The sequence below is a fragment of the Zootoca vivipara genome, chromosome Z, assembly GCF_963506605.1.
Source record: "Zootoca vivipara chromosome Z, rZooViv1.1, whole genome shotgun sequence".
NCBI lineage: Eukaryota > Metazoa > Chordata > Lepidosauria > Squamata > Lacertidae > Zootoca > Zootoca vivipara.
In genome coordinates this window covers 27,391,122-27,407,612 of record NC_083294.1, presented here as the reverse complement: position 1 = coordinate 27,407,612, position 16,491 = coordinate 27,391,122, and the positions used below count along the sequence as shown (strand labels likewise).

Sequence of the window (16,491 nt, the reverse complement as noted above, 5' to 3'; positions counted from 1 at the left end):
TCCGATTTAATGTTTTTTGGCTTATGGCAGTACACACCCAAGAAATACCACAAGCAGGATATCCTAAAAATATTGAGACAACAAGAAACTAAATTGATTTTTATGTTTAAGACATTACAACCGGACGGTTTAAACTCAGATCTTGACCTTTCTGTATTCATTTAAACGAACACACTAGCAGTATAACATACAGTAATCATAGAGATACTGTAAGTGTTATCAGTACTCACATTCTTCTGCCCCCTCCTAATTGTCATCTTTAATTATTATCACCTGTGAACCAACTTTTTGTATATAAGTGTGCTCCAAACACAGGATATTTGCTTAGTCAATACATGCTCAAACCAAAAATACTCTGAATACAAGAAATGTAAGTATCTCTTTTTGTGTACATGTATTTTAGAAATTGTATTACTGTATTATTTCAAACAATAATTAGAATTTGATTTGTATTACCAGTGAATATGTAAATGAGAGAACCTTTTGAAAAAACACCTGAGCATTGTGGCCTAAGCCAAGATAAGTGGTTTCATACAAATTGTAAGTACTGTTTTTGATATTTGTTCTGTTTATATGTATATTAGTGTCTTAATTCGAATACTAATAAGACCTGGTTTATACCACCAGTGAATGCACTAAACATAAAAGTACAAGGAGAACTACTGAAGAAGCCCGTCATATGGGCGAAACAGGCAAAAAAACGCCGGCAGCCTGTCTACTACCATTGACACCTCGTTCGACCTGCTGCCACTTGCTGACCGCTAGATAGCCTCAAAGACTATAAAGACTGGTTTGCCTTTAATTTGTACATGCTATCTGTTTAACGTTTGATTTTGGCTCTTGTGTCAGCACTTGTATATGGTTCTCTTATTGTTTTCTCTTTGGATTAATAATACTTGATTGAAACTGGATTGAATTTGGTGCCTTTGCGTGCTGCTTGTTTTATTTTGGACTAGCAGTTCGAAAGCATGCCAGTGCAAGTAGATAGGTACTGTTGTGCGGGAAGGTAAACAGTGTTCCCATGCACTCTGGTTTCTGTCATGGTGTTCTGTTGTGCCAGAAGCGGTTTAGGCATGCTGGCCACATGACCCAAAAAGCTGTCTGTGGACAAACACCAGCTCCCTCAGCCTGAAAGTGAGATGAGAGCCGCAACCCCATAGTCGCCTTTAACTGGGCTGAACCATCCATTTTACCTTTACACCTAGTTTTTAAACTCCCTTGCATGAAACGTCAACAGCTCTGACAAGTGATCTTCACATCGCTGACACCACCACCATACATGCCCTGCCTAGACCGAATGGGGGGGGGGCGTCCAAGTTCAAACCCCCATTCCACCACGACGCTTACTGGGCTCTTTCTTTTACCCTAACCCAGGCATCCCCAAACTGCGGCCCTCCAGATGTTTTGGCCTACAACTCCCATGATCCCTAGCTAACAGGATCAGTGGTCGGGGAAGATGGGAATTGTAGTCCAAAAATCTAGAGGGCCGAAGTTTGGGGATGCCTGCCCTAACCTACCTCAAGAGGCTTTCAGCCTACCTACAACCTGCGTTAGGATAATTGTGGGGCAGGAGGATCGGGAGCTCGGAAACGCATCCCTGCACTCCTGAAAGCAACAACAATGGATGGGGTTTTAAATAATAATCTTTTATTTTATTTTGTATATGGAAAAAAAATCAACAAATTAAACGCAGCAAGCAAGCAGCCCACATTTCTGAATGTGCCGACGACCATGGCCACCTCTTCCCAATCTGGGGCAAAGATCAAGCCGCGGAAGCCGAGGGGCGGAATCTGGGGGCCGCCCAATGCCCTCGGGGCGCGCAGGCCTCAGGCTCCGCTAGGCCCAAGTCCCCTTTTCCGCCTTCCCTGCCTCTTCCGACCGCCGCCTCGGCCGCCTCCCACAGGCCAGCCCGTTCCACCGCCCCCACGCGGCCGGAGGCTCCCTCGGCTACGGAACAGCCTTCCTGCCTGCTTCCCTTCTCTCTCTCTCTCTCTCCCTCCCCCCGCCCCCCAACCCGTAATTACGGAGCCGCCGCTGTCTCTCCCCTCTCTCCGTCCTCCTCCATTCCCCTTCAGGCGAGCAGCCCGTCTGAGCGCCGGCACGGGCTCGGTCCCTCCTCCGCGGCGGGGGCTCCATGGAGCAGGCGAGGCGCTAATGAGGCGGCGTGCGGCAGCAGCAGCGGCAGCATATATACCCCGCCGCTGGGGCTGTTCCGGGCGGTCGTAACAGGAGCCGCTCCGCAGGCAGGCAGGCAGGCAGCTCGCCCGTCCGCCCTTTCCTGGGACAGAGACCATCCCCACCAGCGGTAGCGACGGCGGCGCCCCCGGCGCCTTTCCCTTCTCCCCCGGCGCTCCTTCCTGACGGGCCTTCTTCTGAGGAAAGAGGAGGGATGGCGGAGGCCGCCCCGACCCAGCTGGAAGCCGGTGAGTCTCGGGTGCCGCGGGGGCTGAGGCGGAGGCTGCCTCCTTGGGCTTCCCTCACCCTGCTTTAACCTGGCTTCTTCTTCTCTTCCTCCTCAGAGCTGTACTACCTGATTGCCCGCTTTCTCCAGTCCGGACCGTGCAAGCAATCTGCTCAGGTGTGAAGCGTTTGTGGGCAAAACCTAGCGTGGTTGGTGGTGGTGGTGGCCGGTATGGGGGCGGTGGCGGCGGCGGCCTTATTCTAGAATGGGGCTGGTGTTTTTGTAAGTCGGGGTTGTGGGGAAGGGACCTCTATTGCCTCCCCTCACCTCTTTGTGTGTGTATCTGTATGTCTTTTTCCTCAGGTGCTGGTGGAGGAGCTGGAAGAACACCAGGTAATGTCCCAGCATGTGGTCTGAGTGGGGTTTTTTGGGAGAGAGTGTGTGTCTGTGGGATTAATTAATTCCGAATTAATATATGCCTCCTCTTGACCCTTATCCTCACTTCAGTAGCTGTGCAAATGCCCTCTTGGTTCTTAACCCCTTCCCACAAATCTTGCTATCAATGAAGAACTTGTTGGGATAGGTATTAATTGCACACCTTTGCAACGAAGCCTCCGTCTCCACCCCCTCTTTATTTTGTTTTTAAATTATATTTATTCACGGAGCAGCTGTCTCAAATTAAAAAAGAAACCGTGCTTGCTTTTGGTGACCTTTCATTTGGCTCTTAAAAAGAAAGAAAGAAAGAAAGAAGGAAAGAGGGATTGTGATAGTAATCAATGCTGCTTTCTTACCCCCCCTCCCCTCCCAAATGTGACAACACAGGACATGCAGTTTTTATCTGCTCAGGAAAGGAGCATTATTTCCCCCTGTAGTGCTTGCTTATGGGACACCCTGGGGTGGCAAATGAGTGAGAGAGTGGGTATATTTTGGTCAAGGAGCTAGTAGTGGCTTTGTGGAAGGGCCAGATAGGCTTTCTTTTCTGAAGAACTGTTCCAGGCCAACAAAGGAGAAGCTGCATGAAATGTAAAGGGCTCTCCCACCACTAAGTAGGACAGCTTTTACATGTAAACCTATTTTCCTTTATCTTCAGAAGTTTTTTTCTTTACACCCATCTGCTGAGTGTAAGTGACATGGCATGCAGCTGTAAGAATCAGTGGGGGAGTTGTTGGGAGATAAGGGAATCATTTGTTTTCTCCATTTCGCACACGCTTTTAATTGCAAGACCTGTATTTCTTCCTTGCACCCCCTTCCCTGCCCCACTCAGTTGATCCCAAGGCGCCTGGATTGGCAAGGCAAAGAGCATCGAAGAAGTTTTGAGGATTTGGTGAGTGAAGGCTGGCTTTTAAACTTGCAGGTGGGGGTAGGGGTTGTTTCAGCTATGGAATATATGACAGAGTTATTGCCTTTCCCCTTCTTTTCTACTCCAGCTGAGGGAGAAAGGAAAAGTAATGTTAATATTAGTCACTTGGGAAGTGATTCCTGGTTTAATTTTTGTGTGAATCTGAACGGGGAGGGTTATCTGAGGGCACGTACAAAGCCCAGGCCAATGATTCTTCACCTACCAAGCTGGAGTTCCTTGTTTGCAAATGAGAGTTGCTTGCTGATTGGTTGCAGCTTTAAAGATAGGAACTGAAGAGGGGTGTTTTTTTTGCAGCATTTGAAAGAAAAATACTACTCTCACTGCATAGCCATATTATGTAGAAACAGAGCATTTGCTGATACAGATATTTATTTTATACTTTAGATCAAAATGTAGAATGTAATCAAATTATAAAGTGAGTCATTTTATGTTAAGTTTTGCTTATGAATGGTGAAGATCAGTATGGAAGTACATTGCTTTAAACATGGGAAACATTCATATTTGCTTGAGAAATAAAGGAATGGTAATTCTTGCTGACTAAAAAGGGAATGTAAAGAGGGAGATGGGCTGAAAGTTTATTGGAAGGCAATCCTTGAGCAAACCTTGGATTCATTTCATTTTAACAATTTGTGCTGGTGAGATGATAATGTGGCACATCAAGTTATGAGTTGTGAGAAGTGTATTAGTGCGAACTGATTTACAGAGTATAAAATATTACATATTTTTAGAATACACTTCTGGTTTTGATTCTAAAATGGGCTATGCAGTCAAATGCTGGAGTATGCTAGTTGCTGTGTGTGCCGATCATTATATGGGATATGATGTTAAAGTCAACATTGTATGGTTGCTTCTGCTGGTACTGTAGCACAGTTAGTGTAATTGCTCAGTACTTTTTTTGAATTATTCTCTTATGTCTGATACTCCTGTTTAATTTAGAGGCATCTGAGGAAAGGAAGACTATTGTTACACCTCTGGTCTAAACACTACTGATGTGTCTTCTGTCACCTTGATTCCATAGGTTGTTTTTTTTTTGCAGAAAATTTGTAGTTCTGAAAATTTTGCTCCTTTTGCTTTTAGCCTTGTACTAATGCACTGTGCTAGATGCTGTATGATGTTATTTTTATTGCTTTTTTGCTTCTTATAGATTGTATTCTTTTATTACAATTTACATTCCATAGAATTCATATTGCAGTACAATAAAATATAAGGAAAAAGGAAGCAATAAAATATGCATATTTAATGCGGCCATATTGTGGACTAGCGGAATGAAACTCATTGACCACTGTCTACCTATGACATTTTGAGGACCCCTGATATTGGCCACTGGGCATGTTCAACTGTTTAGTGGGTACTTCTTCACTTCAGATTGTAATATATTATAAATGATTATCTGAAGCTGCTTACTGGGGCTAATTCCATCCCTTAGTTCATGTATGGGGAACGGTCCACTTGCATGGCCAGTGATCAGGAATAATGGGAGTTTTATTCTAACAACACCTGGGGTGATACGGGTTCCTCATCCTTGCCTTAGTTCTTAACCTATACCTAACACTTTATTTTTTGGAAGCTAATAAGGATGGGCTGCTGGTCTTTAGCAACACATTTTATCTCACTGGGTAATATAAACATTTCTCCATATTTCCAGGTTGCTGAGTGTGGCTTTTGAAATTAGGTATGAGAGAAAAACTCATGTAAGCAGGCAAGATGAAACTTTAGAATATGATTTAGTTGGTTTGAATCGACCCTTCTGTCCTCGCCCAGTTTAATTTTTCCACCATTTGAGGTCAAGCTTCTTCCCCGACCCGCTGTCTTTTTAACGCCAGCAGGAAAATTAAACCAGCAGAGGCAAAACAGAAACAAGCCAGTACAATTAGAATATGAAAAACAACTGATGCAAAACCATGTAAAGAATTGTGTGGCAGGAGATTTGTAATTTCTTATAAGCAAGAAGTTGCATTTCTTCTTCTTTTGCTGATCTTATGACTGGGAATAAAGTGAATTTCAGGAGATCACAGATTAATTAATTGCTCTTAAGTCTTCTCTGTGACTTTTCAAGGTACTTAAATATTTCTAACATTCATTTCAGGAAACCTTTGATTGTGAGTGAATGATCAAGCTTTATAGGTATATTCTGGCGTATAAGACGACCCCCCCAACCTTTCCAGTTAAACTATAAAGTTTGGGATATACTCGCCGTATAAGAAATACGACCCAGCGTATAAGACGACCCCTGACTTTTGAGAAGATTTTCCTGGGTTAAAAAGTAGTCTTATACACAGGAATATACAGTACTTACATAGGAGTATTGTTGTTAATAACTGGCTGGTATATTTACACAAGCAAATACTATAGTAATTGCTACCAGTACTTGTGATACCTATTTTACATGGCATGTCTTTGTGACTTACCATGCAAAGCTAGTACTGGATTCCATGCATACTGGAAGACTAGACTGACTGACTAGATATGATTCTTCTAAATCTGCAGTTCTACTTAAAAGGCATCTACCAAACTACTCATGACCTATTCTGAAGATGCAAAGGATAGTGTCAGAACTGGCCTTGAGCCTTAGGGTAAATAGTGTTATTTTGGAAAACAAGCACAGCATCAGCATAGTCATTTTCATACTTGGGATCCTAGTTAGCTGCTTTATACCCTTAGACAATTGATTCATCATGCTCTACAATGTCTACAATGGCTGTTGGTGACTCTCCAGGATTTCAGACAGGGAACATTATCAGCCCTGCCTGGAGATGCAACGATTGAACAAGAGACCTTCTGCAGGCAAGCAGATGCTTTTCACTGAGCTACTATTACTTTTTTGTAACTAAACTGGAGCAGATGCTCTTGCTTTAGATAAAGCCCCTAATACATTGCCATTTGAGAATTAAACTAGTTTCCTGCTAGTGTAGTCTGGAGTATTTATGCAAAGAAGCACAATAACAATACAATGTGCATGATCTAATAAGTCTCAACTGCTTTTCAGACTGAAGCCCCTCTCCAAGTAGTGATCTAAATTTAAAATGTGTAATAAAAGGCAATTTTGTAAATAAAATCAAAACAGCAAGATAAAATATAATTCTCACAGACCAGCAGAAGACAAACAAGGCTGAAATAATTACCGTGTTTCTCATATTATAAGACACGTCTTATATTTATTTTTTCCTCAAAAAAACACACTATGGCTTATTTTCAAGGGATGTCTTATTTTTTTCCTCCTCCTCCTCCTGCCGCGGCCAGCATTGCTGCTGTGCCTATCACTATGTCTTATTTTCGGGGTATGGCTTATATTCCTTGAATGCTTAAAAATCCTGCTATGGCTTATTTTATGGGTATGTCTTAAAATATGAGAAACAGGGTAACTTGCCCTGAAAAGAGACCAAAGGTACCTCTGGAGGAAGACCGCAGAGCAAGTGCAGATACAATCATGGATTAAATATTTTTGTAGCACATTTCCAGTGCGAAAAATGTTTTACATGCATACATTGTCTCAGTTGTTTTTTCAGGCACCAGGTAAGGGAGGTTAATATTATTTCCTTCATAATGCAGATAAAGAGTGTATGTATCTTAATAATATGTAAATTATAGCAAAAAGTCTAGATGGTCATGTTGTCATATAATTCATTAGCTACAAGTGCCAGAAAGGCCAGACAGTGGTAAAGTCCAGCTATGTGAGCCCTGCTCAGAGTAGACTTATTAAAATTAATGAACGTGACAAACCTAGGTCCTCTAATTTCAGTGGGTCTACTTTGAGTAAAACTTGAATGGTTTCAGCTTTTCCTCTAGTTCAGAAGACTAGAGGCAAAGCTGCCCCCAAGCTATTAGTGGTGATGGGGTTCTGCCATAGGAGCCAACTCCTAGCCACCTCAAAAAAAAATTAATAGGCATTGTCATTCAGATGGTGTCCATGCACTGCATCATTTGATTACCAGTATGTGGGGGCAGGGCTTACTTGGGATCCCCAATATTTTATTCAAGGTGGGACCCCTGGGTTCTGCTTATGAACTACAGAATAGCATAACAACAAATCCTGTTTAAGATGCATGGATATTGTCCCCATTCTCTTTACTGGCAGCTGTTTTTACAAAACAAAGCAGCTTCACTGTTTTGTTTCTTCCTTATCTTGACATACCCAGGACTCCAAATGTCTCTCCAATCATACCTGTTTGCTAGAATCAAGTGGCTTTTTATTTACCGATTAATTGTCCTCTGGTCTACCCTTTCAGGGTTTCATACCAAGGGTGAAAACAAATTGCACTATTTAGTTGTTCACTTTGCAAATGGTTAAGGTAACTATTGATTTGCAGCACTGCATTAAATTTACTGAGCCACCAGAATCCAGCTATCTTTTGTTCTGACCTTGGTTAATTTGGTTTTTATTCTCCTGCCTGTCCCATTCTGCAACTGGCCACCTAGGCAGTTATCTATGACAATTCCATCAGGACAAAAGAATAATAATAAAAAAGAGGGATCACTTGTATAGGTTACACTGATGTAATTAATATATGGGATTCCCTGTCATAAAATATTATTATGGCCACTATCTTAAATTATCTTTAAAAGGGCTTTGATAGCTTTTTGACAGATAGATTAATCGTTTGTAGCCAACACAGATGAAACAAACTTGGAGCTTCAGAGGCAGTATGATTCTGAATACCAGTTGATTGAATTGGGTGTGTGTATGCCATTATTTGCTTCATTCTCCAATTTGTGAGCTTCCTAGATGGATCAGGTTGATCAATGTACCAAGCAGTGTGGTGGACTTGACGGACCTTTGGCCTGATAGGAACATAAGAAGAGCTCTGATGGATCAGGCCATAGACCCATCTAGTCAAACTTCCTGTTCTTTTAGTGGACAACTAAATCCCTGTGGGGAGCTTGCAACCAGGACCTGGCACAACAACACTCTCCCTGGTGCAGCAGGGTTCATCTTAAGTCCTTATTTGTGAAGTAGGGAGCACTGAACTTTCTGAGGGGAGTAACTTGCATGCCTGGTGCATAGACATGTGACACTTAGCTAGACAAACAACCTTCTTATTGAATAGTAGAACACAGGTGTTCCTTTGGCAGTAGAAATCTACATCTCTCCTGCTTTTTAGAATGTTGGGGGTAGGATTATCTACTGCTCATCTAGCTTCACGGGTGGTCAACATGGTGACCTCCAGATGTTTTCGACTTATAATTCCCATGATGCCTAACCATCAGCCATGATGACTTGGGCTAACAGTTTTTAATCCAAAATTTCCGGAAAGTACCATGTCGGCTATCCCTGATCTAGCTTAACCTGTGTGTGTGTGGGGGGGGGGGAGAGCATACTAGGCTTCTCATATTTCAAAAAGTATAAACCTGGACACCCCTAAAATTATTGAGCTCTTTTTAGAAAAACGCCAAAAGAGCTGCAATTGTATAGCACTCTCTCTCTCTCTTTCACACACACACACACGAGCCCACGTTTCCTCTTTTACCTGCAGGAAATGGTGGGAACCATCGGGCAGGAGTGCTCGCACCTTGTGGCTGGGCAGGCAGGCTTGGAAAAGCTTGCCTAGGAAAGGCATGCCAGGTGCTGGCACTGTGGCCGCAGCAAGAGCCTGCCGCGCTTAGGACACTGCACCGCCACCACATGCTGAAGCACCACTGCTACCTAGCATGCCACCCGTATCTCGGAGAAGCGGTTCTCCAACAGGGTGGCCATGCATGGGCAAGCGAAGCAGGCAGTGGCCAGTGGCAACAGCAGTGGCACCATGGGCAGCTGGAGCCCTCGCCATGCGCCCCACAAAAACACCCTGGGGAAAAAGCCTGGAAAAATATTCCCCCAGATGCCATTTTAGGCATCCAATTTCCATACATGTCTGGAATTTTCTGGGCGTATGGCAAGCCTAGAGCACACACACAAATGTGTACTGATAGAGCTATTTTATTCTATCCCTTTGAACGTTATATTGTTTTTCAGGCCAGGTATTGAAAAATCAAAAAAGTTATTTCTATGCCAGATAATTTTATTTGTTCAGGTATCAGTGTTATATCTGTGTAGATGGTTCTTTAAAAAGAGGATTTTTTTTGCATTTTGTGTGTGTGCAAATTATCTCTCCTTGTGAATATGTCAATTCAGATATGCCAATAAAAATCAACAAGATAAAAGAAATACCTTAGGTAAGGAATCTGTCAGCTTTAGTGCTCTGGGGAATTATTGTTGTTGTTTTTCACAACTGGAAATCATTTTTACCTGCATAAAAATCTTTCTTCGAAAACGGTGCTACTATGTAGTATTTTCCCAGCCTTTGATTTGAATGTGTTTCGCTGTGGCTGTTACTTAACAAGCAGCATTTATTTTTTTTAAAAATATTGCCATGAGTCACAAATTTACATTGTAGCTTTAAAAGTTAAAGAAATCCTTGGGAACCCACTGTTTTTAAGGAATGGGCTAGTGCTCTGATGTTTTTTATTATACAATAATGATCTTATGTGAAGTAGTACCTCTGGTGGGGAACACTTTGTGCTTCTTGCAGGGTAGTTTGTCCACATTTGGTCTCCACCCTGCACTCAGCTCTCACCTGTGGTTCCTAGAAGCTGTCAGCATGCAAAACTGGCTACACCTGGGAAACTGCTTCGACTGACTAGCTAAACCAGGTGAGGGTAGCCAATGGGTCTCTCAAACCTTTGGTGAATTAGGGACTTCGCTTGTATGCAAAGACAGGCTGTGGCAGATTGAGTGGATGGGACCAATAGTAAGTCCAATGATCAAGAAGATGGTTTCTGCACATGCTGTAGACAGAAGTGAGGGGCAGATGGGGCTTGTCAATCTGGGAAAGTAGCCCATCTAGGAGAAGGAAAATCTGAACCTAAACCTTGGGAGAAGAAAAGCAGTAAATCCTGCACACACATGCTTGGATGGTGCCTTATAACCTCCTTCTGGCAACTCCTGCAGCCAAGCTGGTACCAAACGTAGTGCTCTGCTTTCTTTTGGATCACATCAGTCAGGCCGAGAATGGGGTCTTCTCATCTGGGCACAAGAAAGGGGCTGTGAGCAGCTGTCCACTGCTTGCTATTAATCCAAGATTTGGTGTAAATGTGCCCACTGAGCCCTGGGCTTTACTGCTGTTCCTTATTTACTGTAGCTTTTTATGTAGCTTTTGGATTTTAAGGAACATGGTATAAGCTACTTTGGGCATTTGTTACGATTGGGAAGGTGGGATATAAATTGCTAGATACTTACTGAGATCTGGTTTAATGCAGTTTGTAAGTTGTGAAGTGTGTAGTTCAAATTTTACCTTAGCCGCAGGATTCACTTGGTAACCTTAGGCAAGTTGCTTTTCTAAATCTGTTATCCCTGCCCTCTCCCTTGTCTGCAAGAGAGCTGGTATGGCAAAGTTGCTAGAGAATGTCTGCCTTAGACCAGGGGTTGAGAACCTCAGGCCTTTGGGCCAAATGCAGCCCTCTAGTCCTCTTTGTCTGGCTCTTGGGGCTATCCTCAGGCCACATCCATCACGGGCCCTGCTTCACATCCTCCTCGAGTGGTTTTGCCTTGAACGATGATGACTTTTACTTGCCTGGATGGAGGATATGGAGGAGTGTGTGTAGAATTTAGCTTCTATTCATTGCTGCACCCACTTTTGCCTGTGAACCTGCCCACCACTGGCATGTGGTTCCCAGAAGGTTGCCCAGGAAGAAATGCAGCCCTCAGACTGAAAAGGGTTCTCCATTTCTGACTTGTTGTTGTTGTTTAGTCGTGTCCGACTCTTTGTGATTCCATGGACCAGAGCATGCCAGGCACTCCTGTCTTCCACTGCCTCCCACAGTTTGGTCAGACGCATGTTGGTGGCTTCGAGAACACTGTCCAACCATCTCGTCCTCTGTCGTCCCCTTCTCCTTGTGCCCTCCATCTGTATTTTAGAATTTCTGTTTTGTTGGAAGCTGCCCAGAGAGGCTGGGGGAACCCGGCCAGATGGGCGGGGTATAAATAATAAATTATTATTATTATTATTATTCCCAACATCAGGGTCTTTTCCAGGGAGTATTCTCTTCTCATGAGGTGGCCAAAGTATTGGAGCCACTCCTTCCAGTGAGCACTCAGGGCTGGTTTGCTTCAGAATGGATAGGTTTGCTGCTGTTGCAGTCCATGGGACTCTCAAGAGTCTCCTCTAGCACCATATTTCAAAAGCATCAATTCTTCGGCGATCAGACTTCTTTGTGGTCCAGCTCTCACTTCCATACATCACTAATGGGAAAACCATACTATACTAACCAAACTACTATACGGACCTTTGTCAGCAAGGTGATGTCTCTGCTTTTTAAGATGCTGTCTAGGTTTGTCACTGCTTTTCTCCCAAGAAGCAGGCGCCTTTTAATTTCGTGACTGCTTTCACCATCTGCAGTGATCATGGAACCCAAGAAAGTAAAATCTCTCACTGCCTCCTTACTTAGTTGGTTTAAATTCCTTCCTGGGCAAGCAGCACTCTCTCACCCTAAGCTCATAGGGGTGTTGTGAAGGGAAAAATGGGAGACCTACCGTATGTATGCCACCATTAGTTCTTTGGTGAATTAACAATAAATAGTAAGAAACTTCACTGCTAAATTACATAATCTTTTGAGAATTATGAGAACCCTCATTTTATATGAATTTTAAAAAGCTATAAATGTTAGATTTTGGAATAACATTAAAATGCAAAATTTGATTACGCAATGTATTTTAATTTGTGTGAAGAGAATATCCAAATGTTCCTAATACAGTTGTACCTTGGAAGTCAAACGGAAACTGTTCTGGAAGTCCGTTCGACTTCCAAAACGTTCGAAAACCAAAGCATGGCTTCTGATTGGTTGCAGGAAGCTCCTGCAGTCAAGCGGAAGCTGTTCGGCTTCCAAAAATAGTTCGCAATCTGGAACAGTCACTTCTGGGTTTGCAGTGTTCAGGAGCCCAAACTTTTGAGAACTATATTGTTCAAAAACCAAGGTACAACTGTTAATATGAGCAAGGGAGGGAAACATGATTTCAGAATGAGATAGTTGGAAACTACTTATGTTCAGAATGTTTCCTTGTGTTTGGAAGATGATCAGCTAACTTTTTTAGAATGCAGGCAACTCAGTTGCGTTGAGTCTTCAGTTTAACTACTACCATCGATTTCAAATGTGTATTTGTGTTGTGGAGAAGGTGGGCCTGCAGGATCCCCAACATCAAGAGCCAGGCAACTCAGCATCATGGGTGGAGGACATGTTTTCCTTTTCCTTTTGCAGTATTCCCCAAAATACTCCTAATAAAAATTGGCAGCCATATGTGTACGTGGGAAAAAGTACAACACTTGTATATTGCAAGGGCCTCTGGTGTCCTCTATGCATAGAGACCCTTTGCAAATTAATCTGTAAATTAGACATTGTGGTCATCCCATGTCCTGAGAAGCAAAAGAAAGCCCACAATATTGTCTTTGTAAAAAAAATTATTGAGGTTTTTTGTGTTACAAAGCAAACAGATAAACAGGGAGTGGTACATCCCTCCTCTCCCCCAACTGCAAGATGTCTATGACAATATTGTCTTTTTTTTTAATAAGAAACACTAAGTAGCGTCTTTTGTAGTATTTCTGCAATGTGCAAATGTTAACGTGGACTGAGATTACAGTAAATAAATATACAAATATTATTGTCAGCTTAGGTTTTATGTTTGTACTTAAGACCATTTTTTTAAAAATAAAAAACCCTTATTTTAAATTCTGCATATCATGGTAATATTTTCTACTGGTTTTCATGTGCTCAAAGGAGTACAGGACTACAGTGGTGCCTCGCTAGACGAAATTAATTCGTTCCACGGGTCTTTTCTTATAGCGAAAAATTCGTCTAGCGAATCCCATAGGAATGTACTGAATTTTTTTCGACTTTTTTTTTGCCCATAGGAACGCATTAATTGAATTTCAATGCATTCCTATGGGAAACCGCGATTCGCTAGACGAATTTTTCGTAAAACGCATTCGTCTAGCGAGACAAGCTCCGCTCGAAAAATCCTTTCGTTAAGCGGAAATTTCGTTAAGCAGGGCATTCGTTAAGCGAGGCACCACTGTACATGTTTTGCATGGAGCCCTGCTTGTGCTTGCAGGGCCCGTGTAAAGCGTTCTACCCCAACCCATTGCTTTCCCCGTTCCGCTCTTTTAGTGACATTTTAGGGTCACATTGGGTTTGGCACCATGCACTTGTGTGGGATCACGCAGCTATTGGCCGTGCATAAATTGGCCGTTGCCTGTACTTGAAGGAGCATCTCCATCCCCATTATTCAGCCCAGACACTGAGTTCCAGCTCCAAGGGCCTTCTGTCTGTCGGTTCAGTGTGAGAAGTGAAGCTACAGGGAAACATCAGAAGCCACTTTCAGTTGTCACACCTGCCCTGTGGAATGTCCTCAGAAGATTTCAAAGAGTTAAACAACTATATAATTTTGGGTAGACATCTGAAGGTAGCTCTGTTTTAGGAAGTTTTTAATGTTTGGTGTTCTTGCTGTTGTTGTTTTTTCTCTGGACTGGACTGGGGCAACCCAGTCAGATGGGCAGGGTATAAGAAATTTATTATTATTATTATTACATTGTTGTTGTTGTTGTTGTTAGTAGTATGTTAGTTGCATATTTGCTCTGTGACTCTTACAACAAGCCTGTTTCATTCTGCTTGTGTGATTACCCTTATTGTTGCATTTCGAGTTTCCAAAATTATGGATATTTTAGCAAAGTACATTTCCCCACATAATTCCCTGCCTGAGGAAGGATCACATAGAGGCAAAAGCAACCATTTTTATGTGAAATAGCTGTAAGTAAGAATTGACTCCCTTTTCTATTTTGTCTGCACAGAGAAGAATTATATGTGTAACTCAATGTTTAATTCACCGTTATAAAAAATCTGTTTAGTAGTAGAGATTGATTGGCTTTCTCTATGTTGTGTCTACTCAGGGTATCCTGGCAGGGAAATTGAGGGCTGTAAAGTTTATAATTATTGGCAGACACTATATATACTGTCTTTCCAAACTTCATTTACTTTACAGCTTGAACAGAAATGCTACTTATTGGTGTTAGGGATGGTAAAAAGTAAGTTTTTAAACAGGTGAAATGATATGCAGATACCACTTCTTCAAAACCTGTCTCAAGCCCTGGTTAGTATTAACAGTGACATTTAAATGCAATTTAGTTTGGTGTGTGCAGTGCAATAGGGGGAACATTTGTAATCTTTTAAATATGGTTCAGATATTCTCAACCAGCTGGTTCCTTTGTATAAATTTATTTAATATCAAATTTTGTTTTGGTTTAATTATCATTTGAGCTGATACCTGAATTGTCCAATCATAGCTATGAACATTGTTCCATCTTCTGGAGTTGATCATACCATTGAATTGGGACTTCTGAGCAGATTAAAAGTGAAAGTTTGGTGACATGTACTTTGAATTTAACGAGCTTCTGGGTTCACTCTCTGTCAACTCTGGTTAAAAAGAAGCTCATGTAGCAGAGCTGGGAAAGGATTTCTGCCCAAGAAGAAGTAGTCAGTGCTAGTCAGAAACTTAGTTCACACATAATGATAAGCCATGGCCAATGGCTTTGCAGGATTGAGCAGTACTGCTTGTGCCTGCTGCCAGGGTACTCCCACTTTGCTTCTCCACTGGCACAGACAGAAGCAACAAGCCATGAAGCCTTGACTTGTAGTTACATCTGAAGCAGGATTGTAGTTTCTTTCTCCCCAAGAAACTATGATAATCAAGCCAAGAACAAACTGTGGTTTTATGATCACCAGGGGAGGAGCTCTGGCACGGTTTTTGACCTTGATAAACTATTAATCATGGCTTTTTAAGTGTGTACCAGGCCATAGGGTTAGACGGACAAATGGTCTGATCTGGTGTGAGGCAGATTTCTATGAAAGCAGATAAGCAGATGCCAAATTCCTATTCACCTATTCATTTGGAAGCACAAGTTGCAGTTTGGTGTAATGCCTGAATCAAGACATAGACATTGTCGGAGACTTGTTGGGGGAGGAGGGTTGATGCTTTATTGGGACTTGCTGCACGTTCAGAGAATCTTGTATGGTAAGTTTTCAACTTATGTAGTTATATTCCGCAGATCGTGCCTAAAGCCAGAATTGTGTGTAGTTGAAACCCATTGGGTTCAATGGGGGCTGGGATTGCCAATGCCATTTTTCCTAGCACTCTGCCCCTTTCTGTTTCCTTTCTATTTTTATTCATTTATTTATTTATTGCCATGTGTGTAAACCTGAATGTACACAAGTTTAATGTGCATAAGTTGCAGGCTTACTGTATTAGCTCAATTACTGTGTTGTGTCCTAGGCAGTGGCACCAGCTGTGGAATTGGGTTCTTGCCCAAGTGTGGCCTTTGTGCTTGGCACAGAGTCTAGGAACAATATGCCACATACTGCCAGCACTGGTTCTAAAACTAGGAAGCAAAGTCAGGTCAATGAAAGGTTGGTTGGCAGACAAGCAGAGGGTCATTCAATTTAAGTAAGAATAGGCAAAGCAGGGATCAAAATTCAAAAGGCAACAAGCAAGTTGGGCAGTTCTGAGTGGTGGTTGGACAGGGCAGGCTTGAATGTTGCTCCAACAAGCAGAAAACCTAGACAGCCTTAAAGAGGATTGCAGCTTCCTCTGAGCAACATTCCTTGCTCCATGAACAGTCTCAACTCTTAAAAGGCATGAGGGAGGCCAAAGTTCTAGGTGGCCTCCAAATTAGATTCCTTGGAGTCTGAGGAATGCAAGCCAGAGAGGCAC

The 16,491-nt window shown here is 42.5% G+C and overlaps 1 protein-coding gene across 1 annotated transcript in view; it reads left to right on the top strand.

Annotated features, from left to right (window-relative positions):
- Positions 1–1,905: 1,905 nt before the first annotated feature.
- The window catches only part of BRWD3 (bromodomain and WD repeat domain containing 3), an 80,620-nt gene continuing 66,034 nt past the window's right edge, over positions 1,906–16,491 (top strand). Inside the window, exons 1-4 of the mRNA XM_035132474.2 lie at positions 1,906–2,423; positions 2,520–2,578; positions 2,765–2,794; positions 3,666–3,725. Of these exons, the coding sequence (XP_034988365.1) occupies positions 2,390–2,423; positions 2,520–2,578; positions 2,765–2,794; positions 3,666–3,725 (183 nt within the window). The 5' untranslated portion in view covers positions 1,906–2,389. The remainder of the gene's footprint in view (positions 2,424–2,519; positions 2,579–2,764; positions 2,795–3,665; positions 3,726–16,491) is intronic.